This window comes from Botrytis deweyae (assembly GCF_014898535.1).
Source record: "Botrytis deweyae strain B1 chromosome Unknown BDEW_065, whole genome shotgun sequence".
In the NCBI taxonomy this organism is placed as follows: Eukaryota; Fungi; Ascomycota; class Leotiomycetes; order Helotiales; family Sclerotiniaceae; genus Botrytis; species Botrytis deweyae.
The window spans coordinates 64,153-86,556 of record NW_024066272.1 but is presented as its reverse complement, the minus strand read 5'-3'; the positions used below and the strand labels follow the sequence as shown (position 1 = coordinate 86,556).

The following is a 22,404-nucleotide window of genomic DNA, read 5'->3' as shown; positions in this document are numbered from 1 at the left end:
AATCAGAGCCAAAGCACCAGACACCACACCACACCACACCACACCACACACGCTGCGTTGCATGCACTGCATCCGTCCATTCTCACCCTTTTCTTTGTGGAAATTCTTTAATTCTTACTCTGTAGGGAGGTAAATCTATCGGTAACCATATCGGTAAACATATCAAAAAGGCAGACGGTACCAGCAGTATCACCGGGAGCATAAACATGATGATAATTATAACTATTCATACCTAGCCATAACCACCTGCATACCTAGCCATAACCATCCATAGCCATAACCATCCATAGCCACAGCCACAACCACATCCACATCCACAAGCGGTAGCAGCTACCACCATAGCTAGGTAGGGAGATATATCACATTACTATCCCATCCATACCTACCATCAACCCCCGAACCACCAGACTTCTCTTTTGCCAAGCGAATGTTGGAAAAGGTTCTCGGTGCTAGATAGGTACCAAGGGAGGGAGGGAATTACTAACTTTACCTTATCCACGGTACCTCGACAGGTACTTTATAGGGATTTCTTACTGTATGACCAGACGATACGATACCTCTCTCCTGGTAGAATACATAAAGGACGAGAGAGAGAGAGAGAGAGAGAGAGAGAGAGAGAGAGAGAGTCTTGTTATGATCACACCCACTTTATACCCAGGAGGTACACCAGTACCATTCATTTGTTTATCTACCTATTTACCTTCTCGCTACTCGTATTCATTTCTGATTTATGAATTTACCATCTTTTCTTTGCTTGCTTGCTTGCCTGCTTGCTTGCATCTCCATCTATCATTTATAATCCGGACTTTATAAATTGTAATAAATTACAATTTCTAAATTATAAATCTTCTCAATCATTTCATCTACCCGCACCCAACGCAATTCTCCTCCCCACCAAAATCGAACGAGGGCGAGCCATTCGCCATTTTTTCGCTGGTTCCCGTTATCATACATGCTCTACATCCACCATCCTGGATATACCTACCTCAGCCTATCGTACATCCCATCCATACATCGGTCGCTACCTCCATATCGTACATAATATATAATTCTATAGTCGATCAATTAATTCATTTTAAGCTCAATTTCTCGTCCTTAACTTTAATTAATTCACTGCTGCAAACAGTACACCTTTTTTCTAGCTTTTTCGTCTTTTTTTTACTTTTCATCTTCCTATTCCATACATTCATTCTCTTCAATTGTGTATTTTGTTTCACTTTCAGATCTTCATTAATTCGCAATTCCGCTTTCATCAGATGCTCGTCCACCATACCTCTCCAGCTATACATTTGCAGCTATCGTAGCTTGATCCGGTGAAATTTCCTACTAAACTTCATACACATTAAAAACCCCTCAACTTCTGCCGCATGAATGTTCCTGAAGAACCTAATCATTCATATTTGGCTTTGCAATCCAGCTTAGCAAGAGTTTTTCCCGTCGAGAGAAAAGTTATGAGATGGCGCCCAAAGAATCTCGGCGAAAGAGTTTAAGTCTCCTTTCCAGAGCATCATTTTCAAATCTCGCGCATATCAACACCGACATCAACAATGGCAACACGAACGACAAGGAGCAGAAGGATAAGAAGAAGCTGGGGAAGAGAAGCTCGATCTTTGGCAGTCTGACGCCTTCAATGTACATCGATACAGAAAATACAAGCCATAGTCCCACGAAAGCCGACGCCCATTCGCCAAAACTGCGACCTCGTACACTGCAAAAAGGCAGACCAACTTCATTATTCGGATCCTTGGGGAGAAGGTCTATGACCGATGTGGATGAGGATAAGGAGGTTACAGGCACAACTCCTGAATCTCCCGAAGAGGAGTATCACTATCTTGCGGCGGGGATTCTCAATGCGAGTAGTGCCGTTTCGATACTTCACCATGGCGAAGTTCAGACGACGACGTCGATGTTTAGAAAGAAAAAGGAATACCTTGTCCTGACGGATACACACTTGACACGATTCAAGAGCATGGCGCGAGCGATAGAGGCATTTCCAAATATACAACCGGCGCACTTGCGTCAATCTCATCGCCAGTCATCCACTGCATCAATAGGGTCGCTACAAGAAGTACAGTCTCAAGCTTCGCATGCATCAACGGAGGGCGAAAATAGAATTCCTCTGGGTCAGGTTGTCACAGTCTACAAGATGGAGGACGGGCGGCCATTTTTCACTACCGAGGTCGTGTTTTTAGACGAGGATTACCATGGAGTAGGATCCATTCAGCTTATGTTACATGACCCGAAGGATGCAGATCTATGGTCCACTTCAATAAGAGCGGCTGCGCAGAAAGCCAGACTCATGATGCCGGAACCATACCCCGAACGAGTTGTCCGATACCTCGTTCAGACCCTGGAGGGAGTTGATGACTACGATTCGAACCATTTTCAGGTATTCAGAGTTGTCAAACGAGCTCCATTAGCAAAGAGCGCGCGCTCCTCATCGGACGATCTTCAAAAACTTGGATCATCAGTGTTCTACATGGTCATTGGTATAAATCGATTGCACCTGATACCCCTACCCGATTTTAGCCTGCCTTCCGGTGCCCTTTTTCATCCAAAATCAAGTCGAAATTCGTACGGCCTTATATCCCTAGTTGCAATGAACGTGCAGTATTCTGATGATCGATTTGAGCTCGCATTCAGGTTAGTTCAGATCTCTTAGCGTACTTCATGTTTGCCTTCTTGTGCAGAGTTTGTCGCGTGGTATGGGAAATCCATGTGTGACATTTGACGGTTGCGAGTGCCATTGTCTGTCTCAGCATGGCAATTGCAGCCCATTATGTCTGATATTGTTCCTATATTCGCTTTGTGCCGTCAGAAGTATCAGGTCTAAGCGCCTACATGTATCTAGATAGCCCTTATATCCAGTGATTGTGCATCTTGACAATAATTGCAAACGCAGAGATAGGGACTAATTCAAGCGTAGAACACCCCTTCAACAAGCCAAGATGCTCGAATTAGCAGCTTCAGCCACACACGATATTGCGGTGGTCATCTTTCAAGCCATACAGTATCTCAAACCAGCATGGCTGGACTACAACTTCACGTTCAACGGACCCATGCGTCTATTGGAGTCTGGTGATATCCCTCTAGTTCACGAAGAAGAGGAGTATGGGTGTTTTGATAGAACCTTGGTTGCTTATTGCATGGCCTATAATGTAAGATACTGCGTGTTGGCTTGCGAAATCAATCTGGCTGACATACCTAGTGCAATCCCGTGAACATAAAATATGCAGTTGATTGGAATGTTGAGGATGCTCCCGAATTTCGTCTCTACCCTCCTGCCATGACGGCTAAATATACGATTTACGAACTGCTTGCTATTTTTAGGTCTTTACGATATAACGAATCTTTTCGCTCAATTTCTTTTGCAGATATTGATCTTCATTGTATGCATGGTATTGTGGATTCCTACGGCATAGATCACGTAGCTTGGACTACTCGAGTAGGGATCGCGATAGATACCTACTTCACCATGAAGCCACAGGATGGATCACTATTATACCAAGAAGTTCAAGCACTTGCTCTGAAGTCACTCCAGCTTCGAAAGGTAGATTTCAGTAATGCTCTTCCCAGAAGAAGACCGCGAGATACTTTTGATGATGAAGGGGGCGTTCTACAGAAAGATCCGGGTTGTGAAATTACTGCAGCATTGATGCCATTGTGCCGCGCACAATTGACCAATGTTAATTGGATTGTTCTAAACGGAATTGAGTTGGGAGAAACAGATCTTGATGCGATGATTCCTGCGTTGAACAATCCAAAAGCTGAGATTAGGGCGATCGAGTGCTCGCGCTGTGGACTTAGTGATCGAGGGATAATGCAACTTTTGACTCATTTGGAGCGACAAAACCAAACACTAGAGTGCATCAATATATCTAACAACCCCGGGAGAATTCTTCTCGAAAGATTTCAAGTATCCATGAGTCGTTTCTCGCACGTTCGCAAGCTCGACCTTTCCATGATCACTCGTACATCTGGTGATCAACCCCTTTTTGTTCCTGAAGTCATGCTCTCTTGGAGGTTGGAGGAACTGATCTTGAATGGGATTCCTGTAAGTATGCTACCCTTGATCTGAAACTTCTTGCTGACTTGATAGGTAAACGATCAAACGTTGGACACAATTTCTGCCTATCTTACAAGTGATATGTCAAATCAACTTCGCACCTTACAGATGGATCAGTGCAATTTGAGTGGATCGCATGTTGCTCTTCTCATGAGAGCTATGACTCGAGTCGCTGGTGAACCTCGTGACTTGGAGCTTCACGTAAGTGCCAACCGACTTGAGAAGGGGATTAGTGATTTTGTAAAAGCTATTCAAGAAAACTTCACTCCCACCAAACTCGTGGTTCGGATGATTGAATTCACAAAAGAGGATTACTTCAAGCGGTTACTGGAAGCCCTGCGCACCAATACTACGATTCAGGTCCTGGATATTTCGAAAGCGTCCCTTCCATATGATGCAAGTCCGGAGACATGTGAAACCATGCAGAGAGTTTTCGCTGAGAACACCACGCTTGAGGACTTGGATATTTCTGGAGAACAGGCACATCTGGAGGTTACTCGATTCGGAATAGGCTTGAACCAGGCATTGACCGGTCTCAAAAAGAATAATACTTTGAAATCTCTTCGTATAGAGTACCAAAACTTAGGTCTGGAAGGAGCGAATACGCTCTCCTCTGTTTTGGAAGAGAACAGGGGTTTGACGCATATCTTCTGTGAACACAACGATATCAATCTTCAAGGATTCACCATACTCGTCAATGCTATTGCAAAAAACCACACTGTTCTTGAAGTTCCCTATATGCAAGACGATCAAGATATTGCCATGAAACGAATGAGTGCCAGTATGAGGGATACACGCCGCGCCACGAGCTCTTCGGGCCGCGAAAACCACCACGTAAAGAGTTCAGTAAAGCGAACATTGAAAACCTTTGGGGTTGGGGTTGAAAAGCCTATCAAACAAGAATTGACACCTCAAGATGTTGATCAAGTGGTAAAGGTCTTGGCCGAGAAGTGGAATACGGAGATTGGAAGATTGTCTATGTTCCTGGAAAGAAACAGAAACATAGCCATGGGCGTGGAGGGATATGATCCTGTTGAGATTATAGGCGAACACGCCATGCGTCCTACCACAGCGATGAGTGACCGAGGGATTTTGGAACAGGTTTTAAGCAACACGACGCCGAGGATTGAGCTGGGAAATCCAGTCGAAATCACAAATGATCGATTTTCTGGCATGACGCCATTAGCAGAGGTGATGAATCCTATGGAAATGGAAAACGAGAGGCCCGTGGATGAAATCGAGAATATTCAATTCAAACGTATACATTACAAACGCAGTAAGGATGGAGGTCTACTGCCTGATTTGCCTTCTCTGGGCAGTGAAAATATGTTTGGATTGGAGGAAAGGGAAGATACTACTCAACTTAAACCCAAACGCATATCTTACAAACGCAGTAAGGATGGGGGCTTACTGCCCGATTTGGGTCCGTTGGGTAATGAAAAGATGTTTGAGTTGGACAGTGGGTTGTTTGAAATGGAATCTTGATTCATTGAATTCAGATTTAGTACTTTGCAGATGGATTATTTGTGCGATCTTTGCTTGCTTTAAATCGCGTTGCATTTGGGATGGAGTTACGGAATTGGTTTACTACTTTACTCGCACTAAAAGCCAAAAAGTGAAAGCATACTTGCAAGCGCGCGTAGCAAAGAATACAGCTATACGGCTTGTAACAGGGATAGGGAACACTTCTTGCTTTTGTCTCATGGTTGGATTAATGGAAGGGTAGTCGGGAAGTGCAGTCGCATGCATATCTGTATATTGAGGAATGGACGGATTGGGATGGTTGGCGAGGGATACAATCATTGAATTGGGTGAACTTGACTATATTAAAGATACAGGGTACATGGAGGGGGGAAGGGTGTTTTTTTCGGAGTATTTATGCGTGCATCTTTCTGTGATAGGCGTTGGCAGATTGAGGGTTTTTGATAGGGCGTTAGGAAACGAGATTTTTTTTTTTTTTGAGAGATGTTGATTAGAGTGCACTTGGTTGCACACATACGTAGCTGAGCGATTGGTGAGCGAATATTTTGTGTTTGGAAGTTTGTGTTGAATATATTATGAAGGGAGATGGATGGATGTGTGCATGGATGGATATACCAAATGAGCGTTATTCGTAGAGCATTGAATTGAAAATATCTAGGTAGATTGAAATCAATTTATTTTACATACATATATACTTATATGCATATATACTTATATACATATATATAGGTATGTTCATTTACTTTATCTTACTTCGCTTCCCGAGGTCACTATTACTCCCGCTTTAGTATTTCTTGATGAGGGTGATTTATTGATGTATTGATTTATTTATATTTATACTCTCTCTGTGTTTGTTATTAGTATTAGGTATTTATCTATCTTTCTTGATAAATGGAGAGGAAGAGAGAGGAAGAGAGAGGAAGAGAGAGGAAGAGAGAGAGAGGAAGAGAAGAGAGGAAGAGAGAGGAAGAGAGAGGAAGAGAGAGGAAGAGAGAGGAAGAGAGAGGAAGAGAGAGAAGAGAGAGGAGAGAGAGGAAGAGAGAGGAAGAGAGAGGAAGAGAGAGGAAGAGAGAGGAAGAGAGAGGAAGAGAGAGAGAGAGAGAGCTTATTCTTATTGAATTGAGAGATTGATTATAGGATTATAGGTTTGTAGGTTTATAGGATTGATTATAGGTTTATAGATTTATAGAATAGGTTTAGTTTTGAGTTTGGGTTTGAGTTTAGATATATAAGTAGAGTAGTAGAGTAGGTATTAAGAAGCTATATTTTGTTGTTTCTATATAGATAAGGGAATTCACTTAAGGGAATTTACTTTAAGGAAATAATTTCAATATAATAGTAGCTGTATTAAAGGTATTTAAGTAAATGCGAAGGAGACTAGCTCTTTCAGTAGTGCCTATATAAGGCCTACTATTTCCCTTATTAGCTAGCTCCTTAGATTAAATATAAATAGACATTTAGGGGCCTATATATAGTAGGAACTACGTCTTTTGTATCCCTTTTAAACTAATAGTTTCTTTCTTTCTTTCTTTCTTTCTTTCTTTCTTTCTTTCTTTCTTTCTTTCTTTCTTTCTTTCTTTCTTTCTTTCTTTCTTTCTTTCTTTCTTTCTTTCTTTCTTTCTTTCTTTCTTTCTTTCTTTTTTTCTTTCTTTCTTTCTTTCTTTCTTTCTTTTTTTTATTTTTTATTTTTTTAATAATAGTAATTAATAGTAATTAATAGTAATTAATAGTAATGAGATAGGGATAGGGATAGAATAGAATAGTTTCTTTATTATTTGATATAGTGAATAAATAGAAAGTAAAGGAGAGATAAAGAAGAGATAAAGGCGAGAGAATAAAGAAAGAAGAGAGAATAAAATAAATAAATAAATAAATTATATAAATAAGAGAATTTACTTAAGGGAATTCCCTTTAAGAAAATAACTTTAATATAATAATAGCTATATTAAAGGTATTTAGGTGAATATAAAGGAGACTAGCTCTTTTAGTAGTATCTATATAAGGCCTACTATTTTCCTTATTAACTAGCTCCTTAGATTAAATATAAATAGACATTTAGGGGCCTATATATAGTAGGAACTACGTCTTTCATATCTCTCTCAAATCAATATAAATAAATAAATAAATAAATAATATTCTTCTCTACTTTTTTTTTCTTTTCTTCGATTTACTATTATTATTAATCAATTACTTATACGAGGGCGTGTTTTTGATGAGGGCCCGGGTCCGTACACAAGCACTTTTCACATCAAAAATCACCTACTTTAGAATTCAATATTAAATTTAATTAATATTATTATATATTTGAAATTCTATATATAAATAGATTTTAATATAAAATTCTATAATGTGATTTTAGATTTTTTATAAAACCTTTCAATCTAATTAAAATCCATATAGAGTTATTAGGATTTAAAATTGTTATAAAAAATAATATTTATTTTAAGGATTGATATTCTATATAAAATTTATTAATCAATTTCTAATCAAATTTAATAAAATTAATATTAAAATAATTATTCATTAAATCTCTAAATATCTTCTAGTTTTCAAAACTACATAATAAATATTCGAATTATATTTCATTTATAAAAATAGGGAATAAAGCATACTTTTGGTGAGGAAATTCGCTTAAATTCAATCCGGGCCCTTATCAAAAACACGCCCTCGTATTTATTAAGTAATAATAATAAATAATAAATAATAAATAATAAATAATAAATAATAAATAATAAATAATAAATAATAAATAATAAATAATAAATAATAAATAATAAATAATAAATAATAAATAATAAATAATAAATAATAAATAATAAATAATAAATAATAAATAATAAATAATAAATAATAAATAATAAATAATAAATAATAAATAATAAATAATAAATAATAAATCAGATTGCAAGATTCGAGTTTGAGTTTGAGTCTTAAGGGGATACTGATTCTGTATTCACTTCTATATTCACTTCTGTATTCACTTCTGTTTGGGGTTTGATTAGGGATGGAGGAAGGAGTTAGAAGGAGATAGATAGATGGTTTATTCTTACTCTTACTTCTACTTTCGTTTGAGTAGATATACTTTGAGCAGATATACTTCTTCTTTTTCTTCTGTATCTTCAACATCAACATTGACATCGACATCAACATCAACATCGACACTATCAACGCCATCGATAAGTAAACAAAGCAAACCAAAAACAAACAGAAACAGAAAATCAGAAACAAAATCAAAATCAAAAAAAAAAAAAAAAAAAATGTCCACCCCCTCCACCCCCTCACCACAAACCCTCTACTTCGCCTACGGTTCCAACCTCTCTCTCACACAGATGAAAACCCGCTGTCCAGACTCGACATATGTAGGCACGGGTGTGTTGCGGAACTATCGATGGATTGTGAATCAGAGAGGCTATGCTAATATTGTTTTCTGTGGGGATTCTGGGGATGAGTCTAAGTCTGATTCTAACTCCAAGTCTGAGTCCGGAGAGGGAGAAGGAGAGGGAGAAGGAGAGGGAGAAGGAGAGGGAGAAGGAGAAGGAGAAGAAGAGAGAGAAGAAGAGGAAGAAGAAGAGGAAGAGCATTCCAAAAACAAGAAGGATATCAAAAACGAGCATGCAAATGCAACCACCAAACTCCCCTCCACCCCTCAAAATCCTCAAAATCCTCAAAATCCTCAAAGTCCTCAACCCACCGTCTACGGACTCCTCTACACCCTCTCGCCCCGCGACGAAACCCTTCTCGACACAAGCGAAGGCGTCCCCTTTGCATACACGAAAATCTCTCCTCTGATCACCCTCGTATCCGTTTCGCCCTCCCTCGGTGCGCCCACAATATCCTTTCTGTTATCTTTATTTCCTGGTTCCGTTTCCGTTTCCGGAGTTTCAAGTGCCGAGTTGGCATTCCCCCCTCTGCTTCCCTCGTCATCTTTCTCTGCACCCTCTGCACCCTCTGCACCCTCTCCTCCTTCTCTTCCTCCTCTCTCTCTCCCCACCGCCTCCCAACCATCCCAACTATCACCACCCCTCCAAATCCGCGCACTAACCTACATCGATACCCTGCGTATCACCCCCTCGGCCCCCAATCCAGAATACGTTACGCGCATGAATCGCGGGATTCGAGATGCGATTTCCGAGGGATTTCCTCCATCATATGTACAAGATGTGTTGCGTCTTTACATTCCCGCTCGCGAAGAGGGAGGGGACTTCTGAAGATATTGATTATGATGATGATTTTCTAGAGAATTTGAAGAGTTCAAATAGAGAGACGAGACAGGAAGATGGTTTACATAGATAACCCATATTTTCATAGCATTTCAAAATTAAAAATCGCATTGAACAGACCAAGTGCATTTAAAACGTATGTTTCTGTATAATTTGAATCATGATGATCATATCGGTTACTACCCTATATTTGTACACTTTGAAATCCCGCGACTTTTTCATACGTATCTTCCATCTTTCCATTTCACCTCCTTTGGATACATTGTTTCATAATGTCCGCCTTCGTTTTTCATACCCTCCTAAAATGTACCTGCTTGCCACCAAAAGAAGAGATCAACCAGTGATGTCACAGTGCACTCCTCCCGTCATCCATGCGTCTATGTTATGTACCCTTATTATGCCTAAATCCATAGGAAGCGTTGGGTATCGTGTTTCGTTACGACATCAAAAAAAAAGGAAAAGAAAAAAAAAGAGAAAAAAAGTGTACAAGAAAATGAATATGCTGAAAGTAGGAACTCCAATACGATGCAATGTCCAGCGCTTGCAATGCATTTGAAGCATATACTAACTTAATACAGGTGCCACAAAAGATTCATCAATAACTTAATCAAGTGATTGGGTTCAAAAATGGACTGAGTAACAGCTCGTCAGCACTTGGTCGTTTAGTGTGTTCAACTTCGAAAGTTGAAGCCAAAAAGATCTTTGCATCGGAGCTAGCTTCATCTGGTACTGTGGGACTGATTCTTGCACCACCAATCTTGAAGATGGCCTGGAGCTGAGAGCAATCAGGGAATGGGTGAGTACCTGTCATCATTTCAATGACAAGGCAGCCGAGTGACCAAATATCAGCTTTGCGTGTATAGGCAGTTTGTTTGACGACCTCAGGTGCCATCCAAAAGACAGAGCCTTGTAGAGAAGGTCGGTTCTTGTTGTTGCCAGGTCCATTGAGAAGATTTGATGCTTCAATCTTCTTTGAGATTCCAAAATCAGAGATTTTGATTCCACCCTTGTTGTCAACAAGGATGTTTGCACCTTTAATATCTCTGTGAATAATATCTTTACCATGGAGATAAGCCAAGCCAGTAACGATTTGTCGCACAAAACTTCGAATCAATGGCTCTCCCAATGCTCCGTAGGAATTAAGCATGGTTTGGACAGAGCCACCAGGGACATATTCGAGGAAAATGTTGAGATGGTTATCAGATGAGCTTGCTCCAAGGTACTGGACAATGTTGGGGTGCTGGAGATCACGAAGGAAACTAATCTCGCGCTTCAAAGCGTCGATCATACTCTTTTTGCGAGCATCATTTTTACTGTCTGTGCTTGGCGAAGGTGTCTCGACTTGCTTGACCGCAAGAAGTTCACCAGTGACAGCATGCAAAGCCAGGAAAACACTACCAAAGGAACCTTGACCAATGAGTGCACCCTTCATCCATTTACTGTCATCCCAAGAATCACCCTGCAGGAAACTCTCTAGTTCCTCATCTAATTCCTCTCCATCATTATTTAGAGCTTGGGTAATCTCTTTCAGAGAATCTCCAGCTTCTGTACTGCCATCTTCAAAATAGCTATCTCTCACGCTACTTGAATCGTCAGCAGTTACATTAACATTGGTAGTGTCAGATCCGCTGTCAGTCGCAAATGAGACGTAGGATTTGCGATTTGGTTCGGTTGGCGATTCTTCTTGAACGATGTCAAGCAATGAGGAAGCCACCGAATCTCTAAATCGACTACTAGTTGCCCTTGAAAGGTCCAATGGCCTTATTTTTGCTAACTGGCTATTGCCCATGAGCCAAGTATCGGCAATAGTTGGCATTGGAGGTGCATCGGCTACGCTCGAAGCAAAGCTCAAATTACTGGCAACGCTCAAACGACTGTTGACCTTACTAAGGCGAGTGGATCTCCGTAGCGAAAGTCTGGCAGTACGATCAATCTCTTCACGAGGATGGTCAGGGAAGTATGTCGTCAAATCTGATGTGATCAATTCACTTGGAGGCCTTTGTCCAAAGAAGTGGCGTAGACCACCACCTTTCTTACTCGCCTTCTGTCTTGAGCTCTCCCTCATGTCAGCTGGCAATGGCCTTTCAAGATCCTTCGCCGCGTTATAAACGTTACGTTCTCTCTCGGTAATGGACAAGTTGGATCCAGTGGATTGAAACGAGGCAGGTGATAGTGGATGCTGAAGATGGTCATTCCAGGTTTCTCCGAGCATTTTCTGAACTTTGAGTTGACTGCGCTTGTTATCGGATGTTTCAATGGCGCGGTTATGAGTTGTTGTAGCCTCCTCCAACGCGATGCTAGCGGCTCGCTGTAGCTCGTCGTCGCCAGGTTCACCTGCGTGTATCTTTCGCAGGATAAGTCGGTTTCTTTCTGCCCTCTTTTGATCTTTGATGATACGCCAAAGTTCAGCTTCTGGCAATCGACGGCATTGGCTAGGATCCGGATCAACACCAGCAAGAACCCAGAAACAATAGTTCCGATCATGATCCTCACGGTAGCCGAATTTTCTCAGAGTCAATCGCATCACCTCGTCACAAGAGCTACAATCTGCAACCTTGACCACCTTTGTGACACCCTTAGAAGATATCACTCTGATGACATCTTGGTTTGTTGGCAATGAAGCCATGAGTGAGCCGTCGATGCTGGGATTGGCTCGAGTATGACCGGTAGCTAGTCGAGCTATCTGTGGTTGTGTGGGATCAGATGGAGTGGCGGGGCGTCTTCCGGAAATAGTTGCAGCGCTGCCTGGTATGCTAATGTTACTTGAACCATTGAAGTATCCTTGATTTTGGTCTCGCTTCATTTGTTCTGCGGGGCTCATAACACCATATCTTTGTTGTTGTCGTACAGGTCGAACTTCAGAGTTTGTTAATGGTGAGACGGGTCGCGAAACTGCTTTGCTAACGTTCTCGGGGATCGCTGTTGCGGTATTGAATGTATCAAACTGCCTTGAGAATCTCTTATTGGTAGACGTAGACATGTTTCGACTTCCAGAGTTTGTGGGGCGAGGTGAACCAGAGGAAGATGGAGTGTGTGCAAAAGTATCCAAGGTCGCGAAAGAATCCTGTGATTGAATGGTCAATATCGATCCGCGACAATGAGAAGCAAACGAATACTTACCCTATTTCTTTTCTTCTGGTTGGCATATGCCTTCGTCCTGAGCTTCTTGATGCCCAAGAATAAACGAACGCGATCTCCTATTTTTTCAATGCCCATTTCCTGGAGTACTGCTTTGTCCATCTCCAAAAGATTCTCGCCGTTGATATTGTTTTTCTTGAATAACTTCTCATAGTCGCCACAGTTGATGCTTCTCAGCCAGTCGCCAACTTGATCCTCGTCCCATCTCTTCGCAGACTCTGGGCCATCAACATCTGAAAACTCAGATTCTGTCGGGCTCGCGAATGTTTGATTTGTGGCCAACATGGCGGGCGCTCTTCTACTCGATTGAGTAGTGGCTGTTTGTGAATTAGAGGAAAAGGAAGATGAGGACGGGCCCAGCGATGCGGGAAAGGGATTCTTTGAAGCTAGCATTGCCATTGCGTGGATGTCATTAAATAGGCATGAAGGTGGTTGATTAAATTTGCGAAATGGATTTGGAAAAGCAGGAGCGAATTGGTAGTGAAAGTGAATAAATTTGGCGAGATGATTATTTGCGAAAACAAGTCAGAAAATCTGAGGTCCGACGAATGAATATAAAGATCAGATGGCGGTTGTTTGTTTGAAAAGGTTGAAGAACAAATGCTTCAAAGGGAGTGTCGATAGGTTGACGTGAATTGAAGTGGTTTGGGACTTCTTTTTCTTTTTTAGGTAGGAAGGTAGGTCGGTCGGTCGGTAGGTACTTTATGTATGCGAATGAATGCTCAATTGCTCAATGATTGTGGTGCAAGGGATGTCGTTCTTCTTGTATGGCCGATATAGATCTTCCAGGATCTATTTGAATAAGAGTTTATAGATATAACACCTGGTAAAGATCTATCGAAGATTCGTGGATTGTGGAGTTGGGTGGGATAGAATTTAAAGAACAGACACCGAGAGGAAGGAGGTGGAGGCACTTGGAGGGTTGAGTAATACAAGGACGAAGTACGTGCGAGCGTGCCCATGTGAGTTGGGATTTGGGATTAGGGATTAGGGATTAGGGATTGAGCCAATCCGAGGTGGATTGTTGTTGTTGTTGTGAATTAAGTTTGGAAGTGGGAGTGGAGAGGGTTGGAGGGAGGAGGGTTATAGAAGGTTATCCAGGGAAGGCGTTGAGGTGAGGGAGGGTATGGAGTATGTAGGTCGGTCGGTAGTAGGGTTTTCTCACTCAACGAGCAAGAGAAGAAAGTGAATAAATAGAAGAAAGAGAATAAATAGATTCAAATAAAATAGGTGAAATGGAAATGGATATAGAATTATTAATAAACTGCAAATGCTGCAAATGCTGCATACAATCTGCTGGATACTAGATCGCTATTCTACGTACGCTCGATCAAGGTTTTTATGAATAACGACCGACCGAATTCTTGGGTCTCTGTTTGATACCTCGACGCAGGTAAGGTCTGATTCAAGGTTCGACGCTGGATGAAGGGAGCGACGACTGGCTTCACCACGAATCCACGAATCCACGATGTACGAAGTTTTATTAACCTCTTTTCTGAGACAATTATGGACGCGGCTGCCAGAGTAAGCTATCACGCTATGTTTTGTATGAGTGGATCCCAGGGAAAAAGGGAAAAGAGGCGATGAGTGAGGACAGTCAGATCCCTTCTGATTTGCCTTGGGATGAAGATGAAGGGAACAAGGATTCAGCACATATGTACATGCTAAGGCAAAGAGAGGGAAAGGCGCAATCAGAAGATTAACTCAATATGGTCAAGGGTCAAATGATTATGCATCTTTCAAGCCTTTTCCCAGCGAGAAAACTTTTATGATGCTGAGTGTACTGGGTAGATGGATACCTCGTAGATAGATAGATAGACAGACAGATACTTCGTAGATAGCTGTTGGTTTTACTTACAACTAGCCTTACCGAGCATACCTACCTACCTACCTACTTATTACCACTTACTTCCTAGCACTCTGTCCATATGCGAGTGGAGAGTGCTATGCTGCTGCTATCTGCACTTCTGCTTGGGACTCTGCAACTAAAATCATTCTAGATCGCAGCAACTGATGGAGAAAGCATATCGACATAATCTAACCGTCCATGTTGGTCAAAATGCGTCGAAAATGACTAGGGATGCTATGCTTCTACTCGGCAAACATGTAGGATGACTCCCAAATGTTTCTCCGGAAACCAAAACCGATCCATCTAGATCATGTGAGGTGGGGATTGGATTTGTGTTTCTGCTCCTCATTACGAGGTGAAGACTCAAGAGAGAGACCTTCAGGCCAGAGGGTCTGGAGATAGATAGGGTCTGAGGAGAGCAAAGGTGGCTTCATCAATATTAATTCAGCTACCTGTCGTTATCCATATTTCCAAATATCATAATCATCACAAACTGCTCCCCACGCTTTGGATTGATAAACGGATGAATGAGGGGTGATCCAATGTTTGAGGAATTTTGGTACAGTCTGTCTGTCTATCTGTCTGTATGTGCGTTTATCCCCATCTCTCGAGAGAAAAACAGGGAAAGACATAGCGGTCCCAAAGGCTGTACATGTACATACAGTATATCCTACCAGATTTCTACCTTATGCGCTGGCAACAAATTTTCATGCAACCGGTAGTCAGGTAGTCAGATCAATATAAAAAGTTGAATACTTTCATAAATCTTATTTGTCGAAATAAATCATTTGCCTCTTTGCCTCCTCTCTTCCAAATATCGCACAGTCTCAACTTTTGTGGTCGTCCTAGAGATGACCCTGATCTTCAACTTTCAATTGGTCCTGACATAGACTCACGGCGTTTGATAGTCGCTGATTATCTTTTACCTAGAGAGATATGAAACGTTCCAAAGTCGGTTGGTCAAAAGAGCTTGTGCGCGCGAATGGTCGGGGGAGGCGTGGCTTCGGAAAATGGCATCATAACTCAGATAGCCTTAGGGATTTTAGCTGTCAGTGCCAAAGGGAAAAAACTTAAAAAGAAAGTCGGGAAAATGGTACGGAGTAAAGCGTCGACTAGTATGAAATAGTGATTTCCATGTTGGAGTTTGGTTCACAAGTACGGATGATCTGAATATTCCAGACTTTATATGTTCTCATCTTCAGACTAATACCTGCTATGTCATACCTACGTACATACCATTGTCGCAAGAAGAATAATCAATTCGAACTGCGAGAGAACAGAAGAACGATTCGTAGGATCGTATCGACAGCATGAACCTGCCGATGAGCTCTCGCTAAACTACCGTATGGTTATGGCTAGACCATGCATCACTTCAGTGGCGGCGACATCCTGCAACTAACTAGGTATGTACTCATTACAACAAGTTTATCTTTCCTCCGGCCTCCAACCAAAAGCTACCCACACTTTCGTGCAATCCACAACTATATAAAGAAAGCTACATAACTATCTATGCCCTGATAGTAAGTAGCATCGAGCCCAACATGAACAGGGCCCAAAAGTAATCGCCGAGTAACTGAACAATATGGATAAATAAATAAAACTCTTCGACGGTGAGATTCTCTATTCGATTTGCCGCTGTCAATGGGCATGATGGAATAACCGGTACCATTCAGTTGATGATCTTTTGTTGATGATTCTGTTTGATGTTTGAGAATTGGTCCAATGATCTAATCCTAATGACCGTAGATCAATTATGAAACTTCAAGGGTCGCGAAAGCATTGACCAAAAATAGGAGGACTTTTTTTTTGGACCAATCAAATTATTCGCTAGACCATTAGTCTTTCACTCCTCAATTATTCGAACTTCTTGACTACCGAGAAAAGGAATCATGTCGTGAACACTTGTACATATGTACTACTTTCATGTACTCTGTTATTTCTTGGAAAAATCAAAGTTTACGTTGCTTTCCAAAGCCGCAAAAGATCCGTCCAGATTTAGATCCATAAAAGATTGATATTCGGTATGTCTGTTTCAACTCCTCTTTCGCGTCGTCTTTTGTTTGTTTGACAAAGATTTTACGCATCATCAGTCTCGCTGTCTTTTCTTTCTTTTGGCCTGGGTCAGTGGCACAACACGAAGTATCATTCATTTCCTTTTCAGCATGATCTACACTATATCTGAAGATATGAGCTCACCTGTCTGAGTTCATCTGAAGAAGAAATAAGATTCTCCTTATCAAAACTCGTTTCATGCATTCTTAATCTCTTTTTCTCAATGCTATCACTGTTGCCTCGATATTCCTTGTCCTTCAATCTTTCCTAGCCTATCATCTTTTCAGAGACCCTTTTCATTCCTACTGATCTAAACATAGTATTGGCAGCATGTGAAGCCCCCACAAATCAAAATATATCATAAACATTGTTTTCATATTTTGGCTCAGGGGTGGTGAAACCTCCGCCCCCATTTGACACCTTGACTTTCCAAGAGCCGGAGGAATTTTGCGACCTTGCCCATGGAAATACATCTTCAATATGGCTGAACCATGATACACCGAAATCCTCTGTGCTTACAAACTCAATGCCCAGGCCAAGAGGTTTTCAAAGTCCTCCTGCTGACGTTTGACTTCGTATTCATGATTCCGCACAGATGGACAAAAATCGGTAACTCAAGAAGTGGACTGACTAGTGGGTTCCATACCAAGTCGTCCCGCCGATACAAATTACGATCATGCTTCACATTGGGATCTAGGACTACCCCAGTGGGATTAGTGGGAGGACCGAGAGAGGGTATTCACTCTCTCCCGGAAACCTTGAGACAGTGCGACAGATGCTAACGACCTCGGACCACGAGGGATGTAGCTACCAACACGTACCGGTACCACGAAGAGTGGTCGTAAGCTTGCGGAAAATGTATCCAAACTTGACATACGAGATGAATCATGCTGTGGAATCCATATCTATTTCACAAGTGCGATGCTTCGGGGTGACATCAGAGAGTTCTCGCTTTGGTTTTAGATACACAGCCTCGTAGAAGTAGAGTAAAGCTGTGGGACCATTACAAGTACTGGCAGTGTTTACAGTAGGATAACAGAAACTATCATTCCTATATGAAGAGGGTAGTTATATCATTTGCCATTGTCTAATCCTAATCGAACTTGGGTAGAATCCCTCAGCTTGGAGGGAACGTTGTCCAAGTTGTATATTGTAGAACTTCAAATTAGATGCTGCATATAGATACACCGCATTCAGGATGATAAAACGCTATTACCCGCAAAATAGGAAGCTTCGTATCCCTCACTTTGTACAAGGACGATATAGCTCCAGACATGTCGAAAGGCCCCAGAAGTCGATAGCTACATAGCAATAAATCACGTGATATAGATACGGTCTACCCTTAAGTCATCAAGTGCAATTCGAAGCTATGGCTTGCCAGCCTTGGACAGCGAATTACAGCCTTGGGCTCAACGACCATGAGGTAGCTCATATAACAACGACGGATGGCTCTCGACCCGTCAAGCGGCTACGTAGCCGCAAGAAATCTACAAGATCTCAATCTCAATGAGATTGCACTTCCTATATTTAATGTGGAAAAGGTACAACTTCAATTCTCTATAGCCTCCGACTTCGTAGCGGCGCAGGTTGCAAATAATGTCCTGGTTTTGGCACTTTCGAATGGCAGGATTCTCCGAATCGACTTGGACAATCCTGCAGATATAGATGGTGAGACTTTAAAATGTTCTGTCTCTTCGATCAGCTAGTTGACTGTTAATCTAGATATTGATCTCCCTAAAAAGACCTCGGAAGTTGGAGTGATACGGCGCATGTTTCTCGACCCAACAGCTTCACATTTGATCATATGTACTTCGCAAGGGGAAAACTATTACCTTCATACACAATCCAGGCAGCCCAGGCCTCTTTCACGATTACGAGGCGTGTCGATAGAATGTATTGCTTGGAATCCTTCGTTACCGACATCCTCGACCAGGGAAATACTCATTGGGACGTCGGATGGAATGATATATGAAGGGTATATCGAAACAGCTACGGAATTTTACCGTAAAGAGGACAAATACCTAAAAGCACTTATGAGGCTTCCAGATGGACCTGTTACCGGACTGTGGGTGGATCTCGTTACTGGTAGACCTGACGCCAAAGAAGTTCGACGAGTAATGGTAGCTACACAAAGTCGGGTGCTTCACTTAATAGGCAAGATTGGCCGGGTGGCACATGAAGGAGGTGCATCAATATTTACACGGCTTTTCGAGACGGAACAACCCACGGTTCATGAGTTGTCTAGGATATCTACAACTGCAGCTTCTTCTCTTGTGGTGTCTCCAAATCATCCCGACTCTGCGTCTATGGAAAGTTTGACCCCAGATCGTACCTTTGCGTGGCTATCATCGCAAGGTGTATACTACGGTACATTAATGACCACACCAGCAACCTCGGATTTAGGTGCAAGATTGTTTACCGAGGCGAAATTGTTACCTAGATCTCAATTGCCAGCTTCAGAGAACTCGATGGGTCGCAAGAAGCCAGTTCCAGATTCAATCGACTCGATTGCATTGACTCAATGGCATATTCTTCATCTGATTGGGGGACGTGTTGTTGCCGTCAATCGACTGGACGATAGAGTGATATTTGATCAAGTGGTCTTGGAACCTGGTCAACAAGCACTGGGACTGTTCGCTGATCAAGAGAAGAACACATTTTGGCTCTTCACTACACAAGAAATTTATGAAATCGTTGTCACAGACGAAGACAGAGATGTATGGAAAGTTATGCTTCAGACCGAACATTTTGATGCAGCCTTACGTTATGCTAAAGGACCAGCTCAGAAGGATGCTGTTGCTACAGCATCTGGTGACTATCTCATTAGTAAAGGTTCATATCTTGAAGCTGCGGGGGTTTATGGAAAGAGTAGCAAACCGTTTGAACAAGTTGCACTCACATTCGTTGATAACGATCAGCAAGATGCCTTACGAAAATATCTCCTTACAAAACTCACAACTTACAGAAAGGCCTCGATTATGCAACGTATCATGATTGCAAGTTGGCTTGTTGAGATTTTTATGTCGAAGCTTAACTCTCTTGACGATACGATCGTCACTAAGGCAGAATTATCTGAGAATTTGAATCCTACAGAGACGAGAAATCAATTGGACACAATTCGAGCTGAATATCAGGATTTTGTCACAAAATACAAAAGTGACCTTGACAAGAAGACCACCTACGATATAATTAGCAGTCACGGCAGGGAAGATGAACTCCTTTTCTTCGCTAGTGCTGTAAACGACTACAATTACGTTCTCTCCTATTGGATTCAAAGAGAACGTTGGAAGGAGGCGTTGGATGTATTGAAGAAGCAGACAGCACCCGAAATCTTTTACAGATACAGCAGTGGACTCATGACACATGTGGCCACTGATCTTGTAGATATTCTTATAAGACACTCGGACTTGAAGCCTCGGAATCTCATTCCTGCCCTACTGAACTACGACAAGTATTTTGAAGGGTCTGTTTCTCAAAACCAAGCCATTCGTTACCTTCTACATGTCATCAATCACCTAAACTCAACCGATGCTGCCGTACATAATACACTAATTTCAATTTATGCCTCTCATCCATCAAAGGATGAATCGGCTCTCCTTTCGTATCTCGAATCACAAGGTGACGAGCCAAGTTTTGATTCAGACTTTGCTCTTCGACTCTGCATTCAACACTCGCGAGTTCAGTCATGTGTACACATATATAGCACTATGGGGCAATATCTACAGGCAGTAGAACTCGCTCTCGCACATTCAGAGATAGATCTCGCCTCACTCGTTGCCGATCGCCCTCTTTCAAATCCCCCATTACGGAAAAAACTGTGGCTCGCCGTGGCGAAGAAAGTCATTTCTCAATCAAATGGCATCAAAACCGCCATTGAATTCCTCAAACGTTGTGATCTCCTCAAAATCGAAGATTTAATTCCTTTCTTTCCAGATTTCGTCGTCATAGACGATTTCAAAGAAGAAATATGCGCAGCGCTCGAGGATTACAGTCGTAATATCGATTCTCTCAAGAAAGAAATGGACGAATCATCTCAGACGGCTACCAATATTAAAATTGATATCGCCGCTCTCGATCAACGCTATGCGATTGTGGAACCGGGAGAAAAATGCTACGTGTGCACCTTACCGTTGCTGAGCAGACAGTTCTTTGTATTTCCTTGTCAACATGCTTTTCACAGCGATTGTTTGGGCAAGAGAGTCATGGATCAGGTGGGAGTGGGTAGGGCAAAGAGGATTAGGGAAGTGCAGATGTCTATTAGCAAAGGTATGGTTATGGGTGCGAAGAGGGAGGCCTTAATTGCAGAGCTGGACGGTTTGGTAGCTAGTGCTTGGTAAGTCTATTTTTTTCCATGCTTGTGGCGGCTCTTGTCTTGCTAACTTAAGAAACAGTATCCTTTGTAGCGACTTTGCTATTAAACGAATTGATGAACCATTTGTTACGTCTGCGGATGATAAAAACGAGTGGGCATTATAGGTGGATATGGCATCACATATACTTAATATGCTAGTTTATCTGAGTTTGTGCATTTGGGAGGAGTTTCTTTTGAGCTATTAAATAGATGTTTATTATGATGAAAATTTCTACCACCCTTACACGGGTTTACAAAGACAACAGTAAATCAAGTGAAGGAAACAATATCAAATTGACCGGCCATTATACCACTATATCCACAGAGATGATACGAAAGCTTCTGCTTAATTCGGACAAAGTTGTTGACTCACCGCTGCCAATTCCATTCCCTCATCAAACACCATAACTTCCATACTCCACCTCCCATCTTTAATCTCTTTCGCCTGCGCTCTCATAAACAATCACTTCGCTCCTCCTGGCGGCAACAATTTCTTCATCTCAATACTCGTCGCTAGAGAAGTAATCATCGCGGGAGCTCGGTACGATCCAGACTCCACATCCACAATCTTCGACACACCCATTTCTCGCTCTCACTTCTGGTCTGTTCTAGTCCTGCTTGTACCGTTGCAGCCTGTCTTCCCGACATCTTTTCCGGGTAAAAGTTATTGAGGAGGGGAAAGGAGATGTGGAGGAGGAAGCTGAGGGTTTCGTTTGTGGAGGTTGTGGAGGGGTGGAGGGGTGGGTGGGGGTAAGCTATTGATTGTGGAGACTGGGGATGAGGGATGAAGAATCTGAGATGGAGTGTGTGTGTTAGTAGGGGGAGGGGTGGTGGGGGGGGGGGGGGGGGGGGGGGGGGTTGGGAGGGGATTTAGTGCGGGGAGGTGGTGGTTGTGAGGTGGGGATCCGAGGTTCGTTTTGGGATTCCTTGAATAGCTCATAGCTATGATGGTGGGAGAATGAATGTTACTTTTACTCAAGGTATTGTCGTCCGGACTGCAGCTCAAGGGTCAAAGGACTTCAATTCATTAATATCATTGGTCTATTTATATTGTATGAAATGGAACACTTCATCTGTCTTGAACATCGAATTCCATTCAAACGTTGAAGGAGCAAGTCTAATGCTGTTCCTTCTTCCACTGGGCCCTAAAAGAAAACTAGCTAGGTATACAAATGAATTATAGTGAAAGTGAAATGAACGGCATTCTCTATTATACTTGCTGCAGTCCTCCGAAGACTGTATCCTA

The 22,404-nt window shown here is 42.0% G+C and overlaps 4 protein-coding genes across 4 annotated transcripts; 3 read left to right on the top strand and 1 right to left on the bottom strand.

Moving 5' to 3' along the window:
* Positions 1-646: 646 nt before the first annotated feature.
* EAE98_012389 (uncharacterized protein) lies at positions 647-6,236 on the top strand. Its single transcript, XM_038960014.1, has 4 exons — positions 647-2,643; positions 2,927-3,158; positions 3,209-4,054; positions 4,100-6,236. The coding sequence occupies exons 1-4, from the start codon at positions 1,457-1,459 to the stop codon at positions 5,549-5,551; spliced, it is 3,717 nt and encodes a 1,238-aa protein (XP_038803641.1). The 5' UTR covers positions 647-1,456; the 3' UTR covers positions 5,552-6,236.
* A 2,569-nt stretch (positions 6,237-8,805) lies between these two features.
* EAE98_012388 (uncharacterized protein) lies at positions 8,806-9,756 on the top strand (the record flags this gene model as incomplete). The annotated part of the gene is made up of 1 exon (XM_038960013.1): positions 8,806-9,756. One exon carries the CDS (start codon positions 8,806-8,808, stop codon positions 9,754-9,756), a length of 951 nt encoding a protein of 316 aa, XP_038803640.1.
* Positions 9,757-10,375: 619 nt separating this feature from the next.
* Positions 10,376-13,305, bottom strand: EAE98_012387 (uncharacterized protein; the record flags this gene model as incomplete). The annotated part of the gene is made up of 2 exons (XM_038960012.1): positions 10,376-12,832; positions 12,889-13,305. 2 exons carry the CDS (start codon positions 13,303-13,305, stop codon positions 10,376-10,378), a joined length of 2,874 nt encoding a protein of 957 aa, XP_038803639.1.
* A 4,947-nt stretch (positions 13,306-18,252) lies between these two features.
* EAE98_012386 (uncharacterized protein) lies at positions 18,253-21,283 on the top strand (the record flags this gene model as incomplete). The annotated part of the gene is made up of 3 exons (XM_038960011.1): positions 18,253-18,475; positions 18,530-21,140; positions 21,199-21,283. The coding sequence occupies 3 exons, from the start codon at positions 18,253-18,255 to the stop codon at positions 21,281-21,283; spliced, it is 2,919 nt and encodes a 972-aa protein (XP_038803638.1).
* Between the last annotated feature and the right edge of the window lie 1,121 nt (positions 21,284-22,404).

Coding starts and splice junctions, on each gene's coding strand:
- EAE98_012389 (XM_038960014.1), top strand. CDS start 1,457: ATGGCGCCCAAAGAATCTCGGCGAAAGAGTTTAAGTCTCCTTTCCAGA. Junction 2,644..2,926: donor CGATTTGAGCTCGCATTCAG/GTTAGTTCAGAT, acceptor ATTCAAGCGTAG/AACACCCCTTCAACAAGCCA. Junction 4,055..4,099: donor TGATCTTGAATGGGATTCCT/GTAAGTATGCTA, acceptor CTGACTTGATAG/GTAAACGATCAAACGTTGGA.